Source organism: Podarcis raffonei, chromosome 11 (genome assembly GCF_027172205.1).
Source record: "Podarcis raffonei isolate rPodRaf1 chromosome 11, rPodRaf1.pri, whole genome shotgun sequence".
Lineage (NCBI taxonomy): Eukaryota > Metazoa > Chordata > Lepidosauria > Squamata > Lacertidae > Podarcis > Podarcis raffonei.
Genome location: NC_070612.1, coordinates 38,799,907 through 38,820,422, shown reverse-complemented (window position 1 = coordinate 38,820,422; position 20,516 = coordinate 38,799,907). Strand labels below are relative to the sequence as shown.

General features: G+C 44.9%; 1 protein-coding gene across 1 annotated transcript in view; it reads left to right on the top strand.

Moving 5' to 3' along the window:
• Positions 1–508: 508 nt before the first annotated feature.
• The window catches only part of ST8SIA4 (ST8 alpha-N-acetyl-neuraminide alpha-2,8-sialyltransferase 4), an 81,808-nt gene continuing 61,800 nt past the window's right edge, over positions 509–20,516 (top strand). The window contains exons 1-2 of the mRNA XM_053408102.1: positions 509–917; positions 11,719–11,850. Of these exons, the coding sequence (XP_053264077.1) occupies positions 805–917; positions 11,719–11,850 (245 nt within the window). The 5' untranslated portion in view covers positions 509–804. The remainder of the gene's footprint in view (positions 918–11,718; positions 11,851–20,516) is intronic.

The window sequence follows — 20,516 nt, the reverse complement described above, 5'->3', positions numbered from 1 at the left end:
CTCCAGGCTGCGTTGACAACACAAGCTTTCGGCACGAGACCCTTAACCCTAGGGTCGTGGGTTCGAATCCTACTTGGGGCGAAAGATTCCTGCATTACAGGGGTCGGACTTCAGATGCGTCCTCTCCAACCATCAGTTGTCGTTCACATCTTTCGGGTCTCTACGAACAAAACCGGGCAGCCAGCTGCAACTAAGGATCATTCCTCCCGAGTGCAAGGCAGCAATCCTGCGCAAGCTCCCTAAGCCCCGCTGCGTTCATTTAGAACTTATTTCCGAGCAAAACTGCGCCCCGGGACTGAATTGCAACCCCTTAGATGGAAGAGATGCTGCTGCGTTCTAGAGATCCTTTTTCCTCTCCGCTTTGCCGAGCAGCTCCGAGCCGGGAGCTGTTTTAAAGTTCGGGCAGGCGCCGTCTCCGCCTCCTCTGGCCCCCTATTGGCCGGGCTCGGCTCATCATTTCACCGCCAGGAGGAGGGCGGCGCTAAGTGACGCCCCGGAGACTGGCGGCTGCCGCCTCTGCTGTTACCTAAACTGGAAGGCAGCGTGAGAGGAGCGCGGAGAGGCTGGAGCGAGGAGGTCGCGGGAGCGCGTGGGCAAGAGGACTTTGCCCAGGGGAAACAGCCGCCGCCGTCGCCTTTGATCCCTCCAGCATCCCGCCGGCTTTTGATTTTTTGCTGCTGGTCCTTAATTTGATCCCTTGCTCTTTTTCTCCTCTCCTTTTTCAAAACCCATCCTGCCAAACAAAGGAAACAGAAGGAACATACACACAAACGCGCGCACGCCTATTTGCCGGAGGAAGGAGACATGCGTTCGATTCGGAAGAGGTGGACTATCTGCACGATAAGTATCCTCCTGATTTTTTACAAGACAAAAGAGATTGCGAGAACGGAGGAGCACCAGGAGACACAAGCCAACGGGTAAATGCAAAGGGTCTGGATGTCTGTCTGTCTGTGCACACCTTTTATTTTATTTTTCTTGACCAAGGGTGAAAGAGCGGGTAAGATGCAAGCGCCGCGTTCGGCTTGCCCCCCTGGACCTCGCCGCTTCCCATTCATCAGACCTGCCTCCTTTTGATGATGTTCGCGTGCTTTGATCTGTAGCCTGAGAACAACCCCCCCCCCCCGCCTAATTAAGCGTTCCGATAGGATCCAGGAGGAGATGCCTTGCAAAAGGCAGAAATAAACCGCGGGGGTAAAAAAAAACGTGGTCTCAAATGATTAATGCCGGTTGGGTTAATTTGCAATTGATGAGCTGAACAAAGCGAAGGGATGGGGTGCGGTTTTTTGCTTTTTAGAAAATAAATAAATTTCTAGCTTTTGGTACGAAAGTAGCGGGAGGTTTGCAATGCAGAAAGCGGTGTCACGCCGGCTTTGTTATGTTTCTGTGTTGATAAAGGGGGAGTGGCATTTCTCCGAAGTTTGGCTGGCACCGATCTTTTTCCCGGAACTCCTAGCCGGATCCTTGCCTGCTGTGCACTGGGAGTTACTCCCAAGTAAGTGTGCACAGGATGGTGGGCTTTGCCATCTCTCTCTGCTGTCCCAGAGCAGCGTTCCTCATAAGTCCCCCTTGTACCCCGCCCACAGTAGGGGAGTGAGCCTTCCAAGAGCTGTTGCGCAGCACGATCCTAAGCGTGCTAACTTCGAAGTAGTTACCCTTCGCTAGTTACCCTCAGAATGAAATGAATGGGTCGACTAGGAGGATAATAAGGCCGGAAAGGCGATTTATCTCCAGGTCCCACTGACGGGACTTAGCAAGCGTGTTTGAGATTTCGGCTTCTCTTGATCCCCTTGAAGTTTTATTCTTAGCAAGTTCAATGGCACGTAGGGTAAGTTCCCTGGGACTCTAAATACTGTTCTCTCTCCGTGTTTGTCAGCGCCTCATCTCTGACAAAGATGCCCGTCTGTTTTTCTTGTCGCTGTTTTTTTTGCCAAAAAACAAAACAAAAAACCCAAAGTTTCGTGCGGGTTCCCACTTAGGGCTTTGTTGTCCTTTCTCGTCTGTCAAGCGTGGTGAGTTGTTTTGTTGTTGTTTTTTGTTTCGTTTTTAAAAGCTTTAAAACCTCCTGTGGAAAGTTGCTTTGGAATGATAGAATCGTATCATTGCAGAGTTGTCTGAGTCTTGGAACAAAAACCCCACTTTTTAAATTTATTATTTGATTTTCGCAGGCTTGCCGAACTAGCTACACCAAGGAGAGAGAGGGAGTGGTGGGGATGGTGGAATCTGGAGGTTGTTCTATTTATGTCGGCGGCGGCAGCAACAAACCGGAGAGCTTTGATAGCTCCGCGGAGGGTATTTGTTGCTGCATTATTTCATTGACGCCTGCAAGCATTTCCAAGCGTGGCAATAATAGCTAATGCTCAAGCAGGCTGGTTTGGCGTGGGGCGAGTTGGGATGTGTGTGTTTGTGTGCTTGCCTTGCACAGATGCTGTGGAGAGGGTATATGAGGCGCCTAGGAAATCCAGCATGGATCATTGTGCAGGAAAAGAAAAGCAAGCCTTTAGGAGCAACTGCAACCCTCTGCCCATCCAATGTGCGATTTTTTTATCCTTCCTGCGCGTTGTCCATGCAGCCGGTCACTCTGCCTGTCTCTCCCTCCCTCTCCCTCGCCTTTCCATGCGTGGCTAGGCGAAGTGGTAGCGCCTCGTTCCGAGAAGGGAGGGATTGGAGGCTGCCTGAGGCAAGCGTGTGCAAGAGGGCATCGCCTTCTCTGTTTGGGCAGCCTCATCCCCGCAGCATCTTTCCTCGAGTCTAATGGGACATGCTTCCAAGAAGGCTGCAACACCCCTCACTTACCCGGGAGTAAGTAAGCCCCGTGAGATTCAGATGGATTTGCGCCTGTATAGGCGCCTTGAAGTTTATGCGCAGTGCGTTTAGGATCGCGCGCGGCGCTGCCCCTCCCACGCGGCATCATTGCGCACCTGAGCCCAGTTCCAAAATTTGCCGGCGAGCTACGGATCGTGTAGTCTGTGCTGGCGCTCTCTCTCTCTCTCTCTCTCTCTCTCTCTCTCTCTCTCTCTCTCTCTCTCGGCTTCACGGCTTTCTAGGCAGCCGTGCCAAAAAGGGAAGGCGCGTACGTTTGACTGCCCACCGCTGGGGTTCCTCCGCTGCCTCCATCTCTCCTGCCTGCCGCTTGCATCCCGGGGCTACGCCAGGCCAGATGCGCACAACTGGTTCCCAGCGGAGAGCACGCAAGCAGCAGAAGCCAGCCCTCGGCAGTGCTTTTCCGCGAGCAAAAAGAAGAAAAATAGGCGGGGGAGGGGGCCTTTGCACTTCCTCTGCCTAAAAATCCGCGCGGCGGTTTTGCGAGGTTTGCACAAACAGGAAAAGGCTCTCCGCTTGGCTTTAGATCGGCGCTGGCTTCCCGTGTACGAAAGACAAAAGACGATACTCTTTGTTCCACTGACAGCTAGGTAAGAAACCTCCTGCTCCTCGTCTCCCGCGAAGAGTTTGCGCAACCCATAGAGCACGAGGCCTCTTCCTCTATTAGTCCACTCATTACAACTCTGGAGAGGGTAACACATTGTGCAGAGAGCCCTTCTTTCATTTTTCACCCATCCTTCCTGTTTTGAGTTCGTTTGCAAAATCAAAAACTCCCAGATAAGACTTCTGGAGGCTATTTACTCATTCCAGCCCAGAAATGAGGAACTTGTGGTTCAATTACTTGAATTAGTTCCCATTATTTGTGGCCATTGATAATGCTGGCTGGGACTGATGAGAGTTGGGGTTCATGAGTATCACAAGTTCTCATCCCTGTTGGCTTTCCTGTCCAAACTTTGCTTGCTTCCAGGTGATCTGTTTATTTGGCATTCAACCTGATGTTTCTGTCCAACATTTGCAGGCGGTTTAGATGACCTATGTGATCTATTGATTCCTTCCAATTTTGTTTGCAGGGAGGTTATATGACTGTGCAAAAAAACAAAAACATTATCCCACACTGCAGTACATTTCCCCCCTGCTGTTTCCGACTTGATGGAGTGCCAAATTGGCTTTAGTTGTAACACCTGAATTTTCCACTATGTGATTGAATCCCACCTGATAATAGTGGCAGTTTGAAAGTGCCCTTGATGTATTAAAAGCATAGGTTGAGTGCATATCAGGGGTTTTTTTTGGGGGGGGGGAGGTCCTCCAAAGCTTTTAAAACGACCTTCTGTGCACAAGATCTCTTTAACACCCTTTTACTATTAGACTCGTAAAGGCCATGTGCTTTCCCCATCCTTTGACTGCAAGGTTTCAAGAGAAGGGAAAATAGGGGCAGAGATGTAGAATCAAGAGTTGGTTGCTCTTTGCTGAGTACTTGCGATGCTACTTAACTTTACAAGACGTAATTGGCAGGGCAAGGACTTGCATAAGGTGATGGGACCTTTCAGTGGAGCTGCAGCTAATCTTGTTTCCATCTGTGACAAAAAAACCACAACCACATTGTGAAACACATGTGCCCTAAATCACAGCAAAACCGGAGTCTGTATTCCCTGTCTCCTTGTTGCTTGTAAATGGAGCAATCAATACTCTTGTTTTTTTTGGAAAGCCTTTTGCTCCCCTGCTAGCTTCCTCCTGGATCATGTATGCTGATGTCACTTTTCTGTGGGCAGAGGAAAACAACAATCCACCTGCCTCTTGTTTACTAACCAGAATAGTGGATCTTGTTACTAGCTCTCCAGTCTGAAGCCCTTGGCTTGAAAGTTCCATGAACACCAGGAAACTTCCTTCCAAGTCCTTTAAATATTTGTTTAAAAGATTGGCTTATTAGAGAGCTACAGCTAAATAATATCGCAAATAGGAGCATCCGGCATATATTCATCCTTCGTTTACATTTTCTCATTTTATATCTGCTGCAGTAATTCTTTAAATGCTTATTTAGTATCTGCTTGAAAGATTTTATGGAATTCATGGAAAATAAGCCTATTTTTATAACATGAAATAAAAACGCATTGAAGTAAAATAAATGTATTTCGTCTGTAGACAGCTTTAGCATCTTCTGAATGAAATAACCACTATCTACTCTTGCATAGTTTTAGTCATAGCTTGCCTCCAAACTTCTGTTTGCCTTTGAGATATTTTGTAGTGCAACTTGGTGTAAGAAACTAAGACTTCCCTTTTTACTAAGATACCTAATCTCAGTAAAGGCTGTCTGCTAGATATAAAACCTACATTGTGGGTTTTTTGCATGTGGTGCAGATGTTGAACCTGGTACTGTTTTTGACATGATGACATCTGCCTATCTCAGGAGACAATGGAGGATATGACTTTGGAGGTCAAGTCAAACTGTTGGACCTGCTATTTGGGAAGTAATGTTACATGGTACAGTATCACTCACTCTAGACTTCTGGTTAAGTAATGTGCAAGAGCCTTTTGAAACAAACATCCACAGCAATTAGTTTTAACGGTGTGCTTCTATGATTTGTCTTTTTAAAGTTAATATCCTTTATGTTGTAGAATGTACATATGATGTTATAGAAGCAATGGTCAGGGCATTGGTCCTAATCCTGCAGCCATAGTTTGTCAGCTTGCATTCCAGGGTTGTGTTCTGTACATTTAGTTGTTGACCTCAGTGACACTTATTTCTGAGTAAACTCACTTAGAATCAGGGTGTAAAACTCAAGTTCAGGGATGAGTGGACCATAGGGTAGCTAGATGCAGATGAAGCAAGGACACCTGCCCCTTTAATAGTTGTGTAGGAGAGAGAATTTCAGCAAGTGTAAATTGCATGAGAATCTACATGGGTTAAAATCCATTCTTCTATGCAGTTGTTATATATAGCCCTATGGACCATCAAAGTAGCACTTGAGTTACTTTTTGGACAACTTTCTTACAAATCTGGAAAGACATTCTTGTTCTGTGTATGCTCTGCCTACTTGCCACAAACAGCAAAGCATGCTTTCTTGTGTTAAGAGTGTTATGCTGACTGCTGATAATATGGATGATGCATCTTTAGATGAATTGTCTTACTAGATTTGCCTTTGGGTTTAAAGCTAAGCCTGGCTTGCCCTTTCGTAGGATAAGAGAAGCTTGCTTTTAAACTAGGGTAAGGCTTTGCTGTGGTGAGTAAAATAAGCAATAAGCAAAAGAGAGATTCTGCTTAAAAACATGGGTGGGGTGATAAAAATTATGCTCAGTAGCTCAAGTAAGGACCAGAGAGACATGATCCAGCTAACATTAAGCACACTGAAGTCCCAGTGGGATTTAAAAGCAATCAGATGTTGCTGAGGGACGCGGGTGGTGCTGTGGGTTAAACCACAGAGCCTAGGACTTGCCAATCAGAAGGTCGGCAGTTCGAATCCCGGCGACGGGGTGAGCTCCCATTGCTTGGTCCCTGCTCCTGCCAACCTAGCAGTTCGAAAGCACATCAAAGTACAAGTAGATAAATAGGTACCGCTCCGGCAGGAAGGTAAACGGCGTTTTCATGCGCTGCTCTGGTTCGCCAGAAGCGGCATAGTCATGCTGGCCACATGACCAGGAAGCTGTACGCCGGCTCCCTTGGCCAATAAAGCGAAATGCTCCTATTTGCAATATTATTTAGCTGCAGCTCTCTAATAAGCCAATCTTTTAAACAAATATTTAAAGGACTTGGAAGGAAGTTTCCTGGTGTTCATGGAACTTTCAAGCCAAGGGCTTCAGACTGGAGAGCTAGTAACAAGATCCACTATTCTGGTTGGTAAACAAGAGGCAGGTGGATTGTTGTTTTCCTCTGCCCACAGAAAAGTGACATAAGCATAAATAACCCGGAAGCTGTACGCCTGCTCCCTTGGCCAATAAAGCGAGATGAGCGCCGCAACCCCAGAGTTGGTCACGACTGGACCTAATGGTCAGGGGTCCCTTTACCTTTACCTTAGATTTCGCTGAGATCCCAAGGACAGTGTCACAGTTTTGCTGGTTGAAATAATGTCTTTTAAATGACAAAGTGAAAGTAAACATGAGCCAAATGCATCAAGAACATCTCCTGGAGTGGGGATTTGGAGAAATGTCTTAATGATAAACAGTTGGGACATGGAGTGCCCACAACAGATTTAAGGTTGCTTTAATGTACTTTAAATCTGTTGGTGGGCTCTCCAAGTAAATTGTGAGCTCCTGGGTCTGCTGTATTTCAAGCATTAGCACTTTTAGGGACAAAAACGTTGCGAAAAGCCAACCTCTGCTCCCCATGCCATTCACTTCCTGAAAGTTCTAATGGGCTACACTTAGTCCAGCACAAGCAAGAATCCTTTCCGTTGCAATTTAATGCATTTTCTTTCTTTCTTTCTTTCTTTCTTTCTTTCTTTCTTTCTTTCTTTCTTTCTCTCTCTCTCTCTCTCTCTCTCTCTCTCTCAGTGTATATTGCAATGCGGCAGAGGATAAAGAGGGAAAATCAGTGATGGTTGTTTTGCGAGGGCTTTTTGGAATATATTGCACATTGAATTAGAAGACGGAAAAACATCTTGTAATGAATCTCGATGTTGCTCTTTCCCTCTGGATTCATATAAGTAGTGTTCAGTGAAGATCATATAATTATTCTTCACGGCATGACACTTTAAAGACCATGGTTTTTAATTTGAAAACCTTCCCCATCCCACAAAAATAATTGTGTCTGAAGTGAGGAGTAAAGCGCGTTTGGTTTTTCAGTAGGTGGCACTCTTAGCTGTAAATCAATACTGCATATCGGATGAGGTGCAAATCCAGTATATATTAATGTATGATCATTGATCCTATAATTTCTTCACATAGTCAGGTTCCTGGATGCTTTTGAGCAAACTAAAGCCTCTATGCATACCAATGTATTGGGAAAGATTTCTACCTGTAGCGCACAGAATTCCACTGACTTTTAAAGTGACTTGCGATCTGCTGATGAGAGGCTGCTTGCGGATGTTCAGACCCGGGTTTGGTGTTCTCTTGCCAGCACAGGAGCTGCTGGGCTAGTGGAAAGGCAATAAACGTGGTTGAGCAGTTTGAACTCCAGTGCCACAGCTGAACTAGCTGGTTGTGCAACAGGAAGTATTAGGGCTAAAGCAATCTGTTGAGCAACCAGCCACATGTACTGTGATGGCTTCCTGCACTTTCTTTTGCAGAAGTCATTCCACAAGCACAGCTGCTATACTGCTAAAGGACATTAACTCGAATCCCAGTGTGGTGTAGTGGTTAAGAGCAGTGGACTCGTAATCTGGTGAACTGGGTTCACGTCCCCGCTCCTCCACATGCAGCTGCTGGGTGACCTTGGGCTAGACACACTTCTCTGAAGTCTCTCAGCCCCCCTCACCTCACAGAGTGTTTGTTGTGGGGGGAGGAAGGGAAAGGAGATTGTTAGCCGCTTTGAGACTCCTTAGGGTAGTGATAAAACAGGATATCAAATCCAAACTCCTTCTTCTTCCCTCCCTAAGTGTGTGTGTGCGTGTGTATGTCGTGAATGTTTGGAGAAGGCACCACAGTTCATGTTCCAGGTTGAATAATCAGTGTCTCTAGTTAAAAAGATCAGGTTGCAGATAACAGAGAAGACTCTCTTGGATGCTGCTGGCAGTCACAGTGAACAATAGTAACTGGATGGACCATGTAGTTAGACCTAGCATGTGCCTCCCTAGAAGTGGCTGGACTTTCTCAATTGGCAAAGAAATATTCCGCGTACATATTTGATAAGAAAGAGGAGGTCTTTTTGGTAGGAAGAGCTTTCTATAGGTAGGAAGGTCAGTCTTACCTGTTCTTGCTCATTCTACTAGTTTTAAACATTCTGAATTTAAAAACTGCTCAGGTTAGAATGCAGAGAAAGAGAGAGAGAGAGAGCTGTGTTGCCTAATGCATGAGACTCTTGCCTCCTGTGGTTAATAAAGGAAAATAAGAAAATAAGAAGTTTGTACGTTGTTAGGAAGCAAGCCAAACAGGACTCCTACTCATACAGCCCAGCCCAATGATTTCATACAGAATAATTTCAGAAAGCGAGGCCATGTTAGTCTCTTGTGGCAAAAGACAGCCTGTTAGCATGCTATAGGCTTCTGCTGCAATGCTATGCAGGCTTGGGAGTGAGTTCTACTATTGCCAGTTTGGCTGGTGAGGGCATGAATATAGAGTGGAGACTTAGCTAGCTTATTGTGACGTGAAATTCCAGGGGAAGATGTCAGCGAGATTTCAAAAACTGTTTGGCATCAAGGTGGGAACTGGGAAGTTGCTGTTTGTGTTGTCAAAACGTAAGTTCAAGTTTGGGGCCATTGATTTAGAAATAGATAACAAGATTGCAGAATAGCTGTATGAATTCTTTGCATCTGTTTTCACTGTGGAAGTTGTGTCAGTTTCTCAACCAACTTCACATATGCAGTGTCTTGGTTCACACATAACACTAGCTACAAGTTGTTTCTTGGGTGATAAAACAAATCATGGCTCGTTTTCCCCTCAGAATTTTATTGTTTCCCAGCTGCCGTTGTCTCATGTCATTATAATTTGGCAAGCACCTGCGGTGTGATGGTGAAACAAACCATGGTTTGGGACGAGCGCTGGGTTTACACGTAACACCAAGCCATAGATACAACAAATCAAAGTTTGTCAGCCAGCAACATGCTGGCTTCAGAACACATTTGGTTGGCAGAAAACAGACAATGGAGTTATGCTGCTGGGCAAGATTCACAATAAAATGCAAGCAGAACTGAATTTCTCTCCCATCCCTTAATAATGGTATTGTTGCTAGAATAGTGGTTGGTGGCTCTTTGTTTTTGTGGCAGATGAATGGGCTGGAGTATCCTTTTCCTTTGCTTCTGCATTCCCAAGAAAATTGACTGTTGGAGCCAAGGATTCTTCCTGGCAGGGAGAAAGAAAGCAAGTCTCTTGTAGCTGCTTCTTTCTGGCTGATGGATGGAACCATGTTGGTTTCCCCTGTTCCATTCCATGATATTCTTCCTGGGAGTTCAATCATCCAGTGGTCTTTGGTCCCCTTGGCCAATGTCTGAAGTCAGAGTGTGCTTCCTTTCTGCTCTGCAATCCCAGAGCAACATTGGCTGCATTCAGACTTCACATCATTCTGCTTTTCCTGATATTTCCTCACTTTGTGTGTTATGTAATCTTTCACACAATGTAGAAGCTACCTACAGAAATCTATCAGAATCTAGTGGATGTTCAGAGTTTAAAAAAATACACAGCCTTGTTCTTCTACCGCAGCAGGGAAACAGCCAACTTTCCTATAGTACTTGGAAAAAAACAAAAAACAGTTTATTGTAGCAATAGCTTTTTGTGGGCAAAAAACTAATATTTTTTTAGGATGCAGTGATGCTAGAGGGCTTGAGGGGCAACAACCTAGCAGGAAGCTTATGTCTCTTGGGAAGGTGGGGGCAAATGTTTCTGAGGGTTGTTTCAGCCAAATAGAAAACAGTTTGTTTCTTTGAAGGAATAGAGAGGATTTTTGGTAAATTCTGTCTCTGTAGGACAAGGAGCATAGGAAGCTGCCTTATTCTGAGCCAGACCATTGGTCCATCTAGTTCAGTATTGGCCACACTGACTGTTGGTGGCCTTTCAAAGTTTCACACAGGGTACATTCCCAGCCATACCTGATGATTCTGGGGATTGAGTCTGGCAGAAGCTCTACCACTAACCTACAGCCCTTCGCCTGAGTAAATTTCACAATGAGTAGGGCTGGGCGATATCAGCTTTTCTACATCGCAGTGTAACACCAGCCAAACATCACAATATAGTGATACATTACAATGTTGAAAAGCGGATGGAGGAACAAGCTGCATCATCCCCGGCCCCAAGGGGTGAAACTGCCTCAGCTCCCCTCATGGGGCCAATGCATCTTGTTCCTCTCTCTGGGTGCTGGCGACAGAGGGAGTCAGGTGCAGGCAAGCCCCACCTGTGATATACTGTGGAGTGAAGGTGCCATCGCACTCTGGCCCTCAAACTAGTCCTGGGCAATGTATCAATACATTGCCCAGGCCCAACAATGAGTACAGAAGGATTTATTCATTGACTATATCCACCGCAAACATATTTATTCATTGTGTTTATATACTGACTTTCTGCCAAGGCACCCAAGGTGGCTTACGAATCTTTAAAGTCCTAAGATAACATGCAAACTTGGGAGGGGGTGGGGAAAGAAGGAGACAGTTTGGCCGGAGCACGCCTTGATGTTGTCTGTGCCTGCCTCCCTGACATGCTTCTTCCTCATCACAGGGCAGGTAGTTACCGTTGGCCTTCAACATATAAATAGGTCTGGTATCAATAGTTAGCGTTCCAGACCTGGTACTCTGGTTGGGACTACAGTGGTACCTCGGGTTACAGATGCTTCAGGTCGCAGGCTCTGGTAACCCAGAAATAGTACCTCGGGTTAAGAACTTTGCTTCAGGATGAGAACAGAAATCGTGCTCCAGCGGCGCGGAGACAGTGGGAGGCCCCATTAGCTAAAGTGGTGCTTCAGGTTAAGAACAGTTTCAGCTTAAGAACGGACCTCCAGAACAAATTAAGTTCTCAACCTGAGGTACCACTGTAGTGATGATGTTGACACCTGCCCTGTTCTTCCCATGTTCTCTCCTCAATACCTTGAAATGACACCAGGTAAGGTGTCCCAGGGCATTGTGAGAAATTGAAAGGGTGGCTCTCAGTCACCCTTGGAGTAGGAAGTGATCCAGTGGGTGCTTGGTGCAGAGCCATGATCCTACATGGATATAAATAAAACACCACTGCTGTTTGTGATGTAGATAGGGCAGGAAAAAACAGTTTCTGGGTGGCTAGTGCCAAGCTAATTTTTAACGCTCTCTTTTTGTATTGTGTTTTCAGAGACGGTGAGCTAAGTTTAAGTAGATCAATGGTCAATAGCTCTGATAAAATAAACCAAAAGAGTGGCTCTTCATTGTTCCAGCATTCCGTAGAAAGATGGAAAATCAATTCTTCCTTGGTACTGGAAATAAGGTGAGTACCTTAAATAATGCACAGAACTCATTTATACATTGTGGTAGCTTGTAACTGGGTATATGCGAGTGAGGACTGGCAAATCTGTCTTTCTTTACAGCTGTTGGTCTTTACCAATGTGGAAGACAAAAGTTTGGGGATTCCAGTGTAAAAGGTGTCTCTTTTAATTTTGAACATTCCTTCAGTCAAAACTGAATCCTTTATTAAACTAAATTCTCCATGCAGAATAGGGTCTGTATAGCGGCATCCAGTAAGTTTGACAGGATTGGTCGCAGCATTTCAATGTGCTGTATAATAAAGCACAAAAAAAGATATTAATGGCATACAGCTAATTAATATGTGCAGAGTTGCATTAAAAGAAATCTGCAGGAGGCCTCTAGCTTGATAGCTCTTGGAAGGCTTCGCCTGTGAATGATCCCACTGTTTCATCACTGTAAAAGCAAATGGCCAACAGTGATTCTGACAACTTGTATTTCAGTATACTTGACTGGCTGATCTTTTCTTTTCTGATCTTACTAATATCATTGTACACACTTGGTTAAGAAAAAAGTATCCGCAAATCACTTCTGTTAAAATAAAGTGTAGCTTTTGAAGAGTTTGTGTCTCTGAGTCATATCTTTCGTTTTCTGTTGCATCAGTCTAAAACCACAATGGCAGAACGGGGCTGGGGAGGGGGGTTTCCATTTTCTTCTGTGAGAAGGAAAAGGGACACCTTTTAAAGTGAGAAGTGTTGGGTCTCACATCTGGCTGCAAGTCTCTCCCTGGATACATCCACACATCGGTTTATTCCTTTCTCCTCATTCAATTTCCATGCTATATGTGAGCTTTCACATGGAAACCATTTCTGGAAATCTAATGAAATATAGTGGGAGTTTAGTTCTCATTTCCATGTTAATTTCTTCCAGAAAACAATCCCCTTGCAACCCCATTATTTGCAGGAATAAAGTGACAAAATTTGGGGTCGTATATTGGCATATGGTTCTTTCCTGCTTAAAGCGGTATCATAGCACTTTAAATGAATGGTGTGAAGGTGACCTTGGTTACTCCTACAGTAAACACAATCAGTTCTTAGTGGTGCAGATTATACCCTGGACAGGACTCAGGCCACCAGGCATTGTGCAGCCTGATGTTTTACTATGATCTTTCCCATTACTGGTTATTTTTAAGGGCAGTTAAGGACTGTTTTCTGCTGTGCTGGGAGCCTTCAAACCCTTTGCTCTGGGAAGGCTAGTGCGTGCATCTTTTAAAGGTGGTTCAGGGTCAGATTTCAAGCGTGTTTGGGTCATATCTTCATCTGGGATTGATAGTTCATGCAATGCTAAAGACTAAGACTGTTGTTTTATTATGCTTTTGTATTTGTTGGAAGCCACCTAGAGTTCTGGGGAAGTCAGTCAGTTGAGGGGGTACAAATATAGGAAGAAGAAGAAGAAGAAGAAGAAGAAGAAGAAGAAGAAGAAGAAGAAGAAGAAGAAAGTTCAGTTTTCTGGATGTGGATCTTTGTGTAGGCAAGACTGGGCCATCCCCACCCAAGAGGGAAGTACTGGCTGACTTGGAGAAACCTCAAAGTTTGCAAAAGACCAAAAATACTTTACTCTCCCCTTACATTTCCTTATAGCACCCACCAAACAGATGAATAAGCAGAACTGAGCATGCTTATTGGTCATGGAATGTGGGGGCAGCAGGGTGAGGAAAAACAGGGTGGGATGGAGTGTCCTACAAGAGGACATAGCTGTGTGTATGGAACCCCATACACAGCAACCTTTTGTTTGTAGGTCCCACTTATCCTTTTAGTTTCAAAGCCAGTTTGAGTCAGTCACAGGATGGCTGTATCCCAGGAGGAGTTGCCCATTTAAAGGCAGTAGGGGGCTGGCAATTCAAAGGACACAAGCCAGACCGTCTTTTTAATCCCTGCTGTCAGAGGCTCAGGAGCAGAAGACACAGAATGACACCTGCCATTATGGATTCATTTACCTCCTTTCTGTCTTCTTCCTGCTCCTTCACACAAGAAGCAGTTTGCAAAAGTCAAAGTTCTGGAAAAGAAACCGGGCTGGGCTGAAAATGAAAATCCGTTATAGCAATCTGTTCATTTGGCATAATTTAACTTAAGTGTAGAATTGAGATTCGATCATTGCTGGGTATTGATAGGTGTGAAATATCTTGACTAAAGCTGCGTGTCAGGCGTTCTCCTTTGTAGACATTGTGAACAGATGGCGTATCAGTAACCAGGCAGTCCAGATCAGTAGTGGCAGAAGAAACATTGCCTCACGTTGTTGCACGGCACCTATCACAGCATCTTGGACCTGACAAGTGACAGCTCACCTGGATGTTACAGCATAGTCACTACTCCTGCCACACTAAACAGTGATGGTGTGAGCACATCACGGTAAACCAAACTTAATGGTTTACTATGCATGGCCTGATTGTGCCCGCTCCATTCCTCACTGCTAGCGCTGGTTTAGCATTTTGTCTGAACAAGGGGTTGTGATCAACATGGTAAAGGACCCTTGACCATTAGGTCCAGTCGTGGCCAACTCTGGGGTTGCGGTGCTCATCTCGCTTTATTGGCCAAGGGAGCCGGCATACAGCTTCCGGGTCATGTGGCCAGCATGACTAAGCCGCTTCTGGCGAACCAGAGCAGCGCATGGAAACGCCGTTTACCTTCCCGCTGGAAGGTATTTATCTACTTGCAGGTTGGCAGGAGCAGGGACCGAGCAACGGGAGCTCACCCCATCGCGGGGATTCAAACCGCCAACCTTCAGATTGGCAAGTCCTAGGCTCTGTGGTTTAACCCACAGCACCACCCACATCCCTGGGTAATCAACCCAGGTTGTGATCAACATGGTAGATGAGCCAAAATCAACTCCCAGCTTTTCATTATGGTTTGTTGGGAGCAAAACATGCCCCATAGTTCGAAAGTAATGATAAGCCATGCATTGTGCTTTGTTTCCTCAGTGTGGTGTTGGGGAGGAGCAAATTACTTAATTACCATTAAGTATGCTTTACTGTGATGTGTGAACTGCATGGCTCTGCAGCACCGTGTGATGGCTTGGTGTATGTGCAGACAGTCTCTCGGTTGAGACTATGGCTTGATGCACTTTCCCCTAATGGGTGCTATTACAATGGGTGCTGATTTCCATTGATTGGGGTTATAGGATTAAGCCACTATGAGTCTCTGTCATGTGTTGGGCTGGAGTGAAGTTTTGCCTTCCATCTATAGAAGGTTTTTCATCCAGTGGAGGGATCTTACTGGCTGGGAATGGGTGACTTTTGTTGATCTTTATCCCCCTGTCCCCATTAAAAGTTTCATGGAGATGAGGGAATCAGAAGCATTATCTATCACTGGGACGAAAGTCTTCATACAACCCGTATGTATATTGTAAGCAGTTCTGTGCAGTGACATCATTCAGACAATAAAATAAAATAAATAAAAATTAAAGCATTAAGACCAGCTAACTGCCCAGGCTGCAAAGGTTGGGTTCAAGTAAAAAAAGAAAGAAAGAAAATAATTCACACATTTATTATTTGGGACCTATTCGGTTCAGAGGAAGTGATTTCAATTGTTAGAAAAATGATCAATGAAGTGAAGGCTTTGTTTACAAAGGTGCCTCATAGGATAAATAAAATAATGTGGAGTTAGTTATAATAGTGGCCATTTGTCTTTTGGTAATCAATAACTCCTAGGGGAATCTAAACCTAAATCTTCCATTTTCAATCCTCACAATAAATTAACTGCAACTCCAAAATACGGGAGCTTTCCTAAATGCATCATCCGTAAAGCAGTTGTTGGGCCGTTTGTCTTCTTGGCAGTGTTATAGGGGTACGTACTAAACTTCTGATCTGCATAGCATACGCCTTTAAAGAAGGAAATAATATCTTGAAACAAAAAGCTGATCAAGTTAAATGGTGCATTTTTCATTTAATGAAAAGCATTACCTTAAATTGTTAAAAGTCACAAATTTCTTTCATTTGGATGCTGAAGATAGGACAGTTGGAATACATTACCCCTTAATTATTTTCTTAGTGTAGCCTCTTCATATAAACAGTCAAATTGAAATTGTAAGATCAAGAGCAACAACAAAAAGTCGCTTTCTGCACAACTTCCTTTTTCATTATAGTATGCAGGAGCTGTATCTCTCTGTGTTTCAGAACATAATGTTATCCCTCATTCATGTTTGCATAGCAATGTGCAATTAGAAACAAAGGTAATTTAGGCTGCAATCTTGTGCACACTTTTTCTTGAACTTAATGGGGCTTGCTTCTGAGTAGTTACACATCGTATTGCATTGCTAAGATCTCTGCAGTTTTGAGAAACTAACGTTTAATGGAGTACTTTGCTGTTTTACCCAAGACTGGCTGCACACAAGCCGGTTAATCTGCAGCATTTCAGTAGAGAATGAAGGTCTTATGTATGCATGTTTGTTGTATCTGAAGTTGAACAACAGCATGGTTGTTCTTGTTGAAATACTTCTTTTAGAGGCTTTAGAACCAGCTTGGAGCTTTCCCCCCAGGCAGAAACTTAGTGAGTTTCTTTTGACTACAGAAGCTACTTTTAAGAAAACCAGATAGAGGCAAGACAGACAACTTCTAAAATATCTGCATACAGTCCATTTAGAAACTTTGTCAGCCCAGTTGAGATTTCTTTAGGCGGTAGGTGAAAACATTCCTCTTCAACCAGGCCTTTGGCTGATTAATATTCTACAGCCTTTTAAACGTGTCTGTAGGAAGGGTTGGTTATTGTTTTGCCGTTTTGCTTTACTTATTTTCATGTTTTTATCCTGTATTTTACTCTGTGAATAGTCCTCAGTAGACCCGCTGCATGTTGTTCCCTTTTACAGTGCAGGCATCTACAGAGAGGGGGCTTTTGCATGTCTCTGCATAGCTGAATCCATAAAGGCTTCCATGTGATCTGGGACACATGTGAGTGAGTGCAGATGCACATGCAATTCCTCCTTTCCCCACAGTTGTTTGCATTGCATTTGCAAATGCCAGGGGAAGGCACTACAGTCGTACCTTGGAAGTCGAAAGGAATCTGTTCCGGAGGTCCGCTCAACTTCCAAAACATTCGGAAACCAAAGAGCAGCTTCTGATTGGCTGCAGGAAGCTCCTGCAGCCAATCAGAAGCCGCGGAAGCCCCATCAGACGTTCGGCTTCCAAAAATAGTTTGCAAACCGTAACAGTCACTTCAGGGTTTGGGAACCAAAACGTTCAAGAACTAAGCTGTTTGAAAACCAAGGTACAAATGTACTTAGCAGTGTGGGGATACTCAGCACCTTCTGGTCATACCAGTGTAACTTCTATATGGGTGTCAAGGCCCAAATGCTAACCAGACAAGGGAATTAAACTTTACATCCCATGAGAGGTCTGGGTTGCAAGTCAATCAGGGTGTAAGGCTGCCTGCACTGTGGATCCGGCTGATTAGCTGCAACGACTTGGTACTTCTGTTGAACATTTCAAATGCATGACCTTGAAAATCTTTAAAGCATCCCCATAAAACAGGACAGCATGCTTATCACCATCACTATCTTGCCGACGGTAGGCTGAAGGAACTGTGCCTTGCCCAAAACCACAAGCAAGCTTGAATCTGAGGTGAACTGTGGGGATTTCCTAGCTCCCACTCATACCCACCATGCTGCAGCAGCTCTCAAGATTAAAAGATCAAAAAGTCATTGCCTTCTGTGAGCCTTTTGAGAAGCTGTGCTGTGTGCTTCAGCTTGCAGAGCAAAAAGGCCTGTGCTCTGTTCATAACTTGATCTAGAGATAAGGTTTTCTCTGAAACTTATCTTTGATGCTGCACAGGTGTTCTGCTATATCAATAGGCCTCATTTCCTCCTTCAAAAAGCCACAGATCTAAGGCTTCTGTGTAACTATGAATCAGGGGGGTGTTCAACAGTGTTTCAGTGTCAGAAGAAGCACGAGAGCTCCCTTAGAGTTGAGGAGAAGCCACGGATTGGTCTTAAAGCCAGTGTGGTGTAGTGGTTAAGAGCGGTAGATTCGTAATCTGGGGAACCGGGTTCGTGTCTCCGCTCCTCCACATGCAGCTGCTGGGTGACTTGGGCTAGTCACACTTCTCTCTGAAGTCTCTCAGCCTCACTCACCTCACAGAGTGTTTGTTGTGGGGGAGGAAGGGAAAGGAGAATGTTAGCCGCTTTGAGACTCCTTCGGGTAGTGATAAAGCGGGATATCAAATCCAAACTCCTCTTCTTCTTCTTCTTAAAACTTGTTTGTTGTGATCCTGGGTTCAGTCCTAGGCATCTCCAGATAGGGTTGTGAGATTGGTGGTCTTTACTCAGTTTAAAGCAGCTTCCTATGCTCTTCTTCTCTAAGAAAATATGGGTTATCTTGTTAGATGAGATCAATGGTCCATCTTACTGATAGGACTGGTATCTGATTTCCGACACCATGATGCTTCACCAGCTAAGCATCAGGATATACCAATACATATATCACAATGTCTGAAATAAGGATGGAGCTATGTAGAGGCATTGGTGATTTTTGGCAGTGCCTGCTCTTGTGATTTTTTGCCCCTTGCATGAAGCAGGTGAGAATTCAACCGGCAGAGTTAACAGGAGCTGCAGAAATTGAAAGAAGCATTGACTGGCTTCATGGTTTTTTGCATCACACGCACATACACACACACACACACCATGATTCACTATATATTGCCAGGTCAAAAATTATGGAACCAATGTCACAATATGGACTTCAAACCGCTTTGGGACAATGTATCAATATATCGCCCAGCCCTGCCAACTGACAAGGCAGACTGTTGGCCCATCATTCCCACAAGGATTGCTTAGGGCAATACTGTGCTTGGCCTGACTCAGTTTGGAGCAACTCAGTTTAGTATGCCTGACCCTTTATAGCGGGGAAAGGGAACCTGTGGTCCTTCAGATGTTGCTGGACTCCAACTCTCATGCTGACTGGGGCTGATAGGATTTGGAGTTGAACAGTATCTGGAGAGCCATAGGTTTCCCAGCCTTGCTTTATAAGGAAGTTTATGTCAGGAGTTGGCAATCCTACACAGTTCTCTTGCTATCTCATGTATTGTCCTATTTCAGGTCTTTAGTGCAGTCAGGTCAGTTCATTTCCTTCTTAATGTGTTTTCTCCAATATTTGATGGTCTTGGCATATTAGGCCTGAGCAGATTTTAAACCCATCTGTGTACAAGATTAAAAATATGATAAAAAAATATAGTCTTTAGGTTTCAGAAAAGCAAAAATCAGGGAAAGGGAACCTTTGCCTTGACTTATCGTTTATCTGATGCTCTAGGCACTTTGCATTTTAATATATCCCATTCTGCTTCATTACTATGTTGTCACACAAGCTCAGTCGTCAGATATTCTCTTCTCCGGCACAGCTTCAAATCTACACCAATATCCTAAAGAATGTGTTTTTCCTCTTCTATTTTACTGAAATGTGAGTTCCAAAAATCATGTCTCAGTTCCCTTAGGCTTAAAAAGTAAGTGTAGCATCCTCATTGTTGTAAAACCAAGTATCAGAAATCTCTTTGTGACTTGAAGCTTTGACTATGGCTTGTATGATATTACGATGCCATTTCCCTCTTTCACAGAATTAACAAACACACTTAGGAAGTTTGTAGAGCCACTGGAATAGTTAGAAGAGTTGTTAGGAGACACCAATTGCCCTCACAGATCCACAGTTCCCAGAGTGGTTTAACAGTCAATCCCTCTTCCCAGGGAACTGTGGAAAGTGTAACTTTCTGAGGGGAATGGAGGCCTCCTAACAAATCTCAGCACTCTTAACAAGCAACAGCTCCTAGAATTCTTGGGGAGGGGATCTGTTTAAAGTGGCATCACGGTGTGAATGTGGCCTGACTCTTCATGACAGCAAAGGAATTATTACTATGGAAGGTGAACACTACTGTCATGTTTCTAAAGACATTCACCAACCTATCTGCCTCTCTCAGCTTCTCATATTCAGCTACCCTGACTTCAAGGGAACAAACTTGTTGTCTGAGAACCAGGAGCTCTTTATTAGGGTTGCCATACATCTGGGTTCCCCCAGACATGTCCTGGTTTGGGGGGGCCAGCATGCCCACCTGGGCAGATTTTTATTTTTTAAATGAATCGTCCGGGCTCTTTGGGAGTGGGGGCAGACACATGCCACCGAAGGGTGGGAGAAGGCAGGCACTTCAGAGTCAGCCACTCTCCACCACCTTTCTGCACGGTGGCTGTACCCCAGAAGCAGAAGTGCTGCAGCAGGATCTGGAGCTCCACCACTGCCACCACTCCTTTCCAGTGCCCACTCCTGGCTGCGCTGTTTGCCAGGACCCTGCTTGCGTGAGGCTACAGTTTGCTGGTGCCAGGGGGTGACTCTGGGCCGCTGAGTGGCTCCGCTGTGGAGCTGCCTCTCCCTTTCAAGCCTCCTAGTGGTCACTGGCAAGGTCATATCCAGGATCCAGCCCAGGGAGGGAGGCGCATTGCTTTGCGGCTTCTCTGGTCCTGCATGAGCCTTCCACAGCAGCAGTGGCCCCCAACGGCTGCTCAAGTTTGGAAGGGGATGCGGCGGCGGTGGGGACAACCTTAAAGGTAGAGGATAAGCTACTGCTGAAGTTAGCTGTGAAGCTGTCTGCTAAGTAGGATGTTAATTGCTAAGGTGCCAAGGGAGAAGAAAGGAATAATTGTGCTAAGACATAGAAGTTCCTT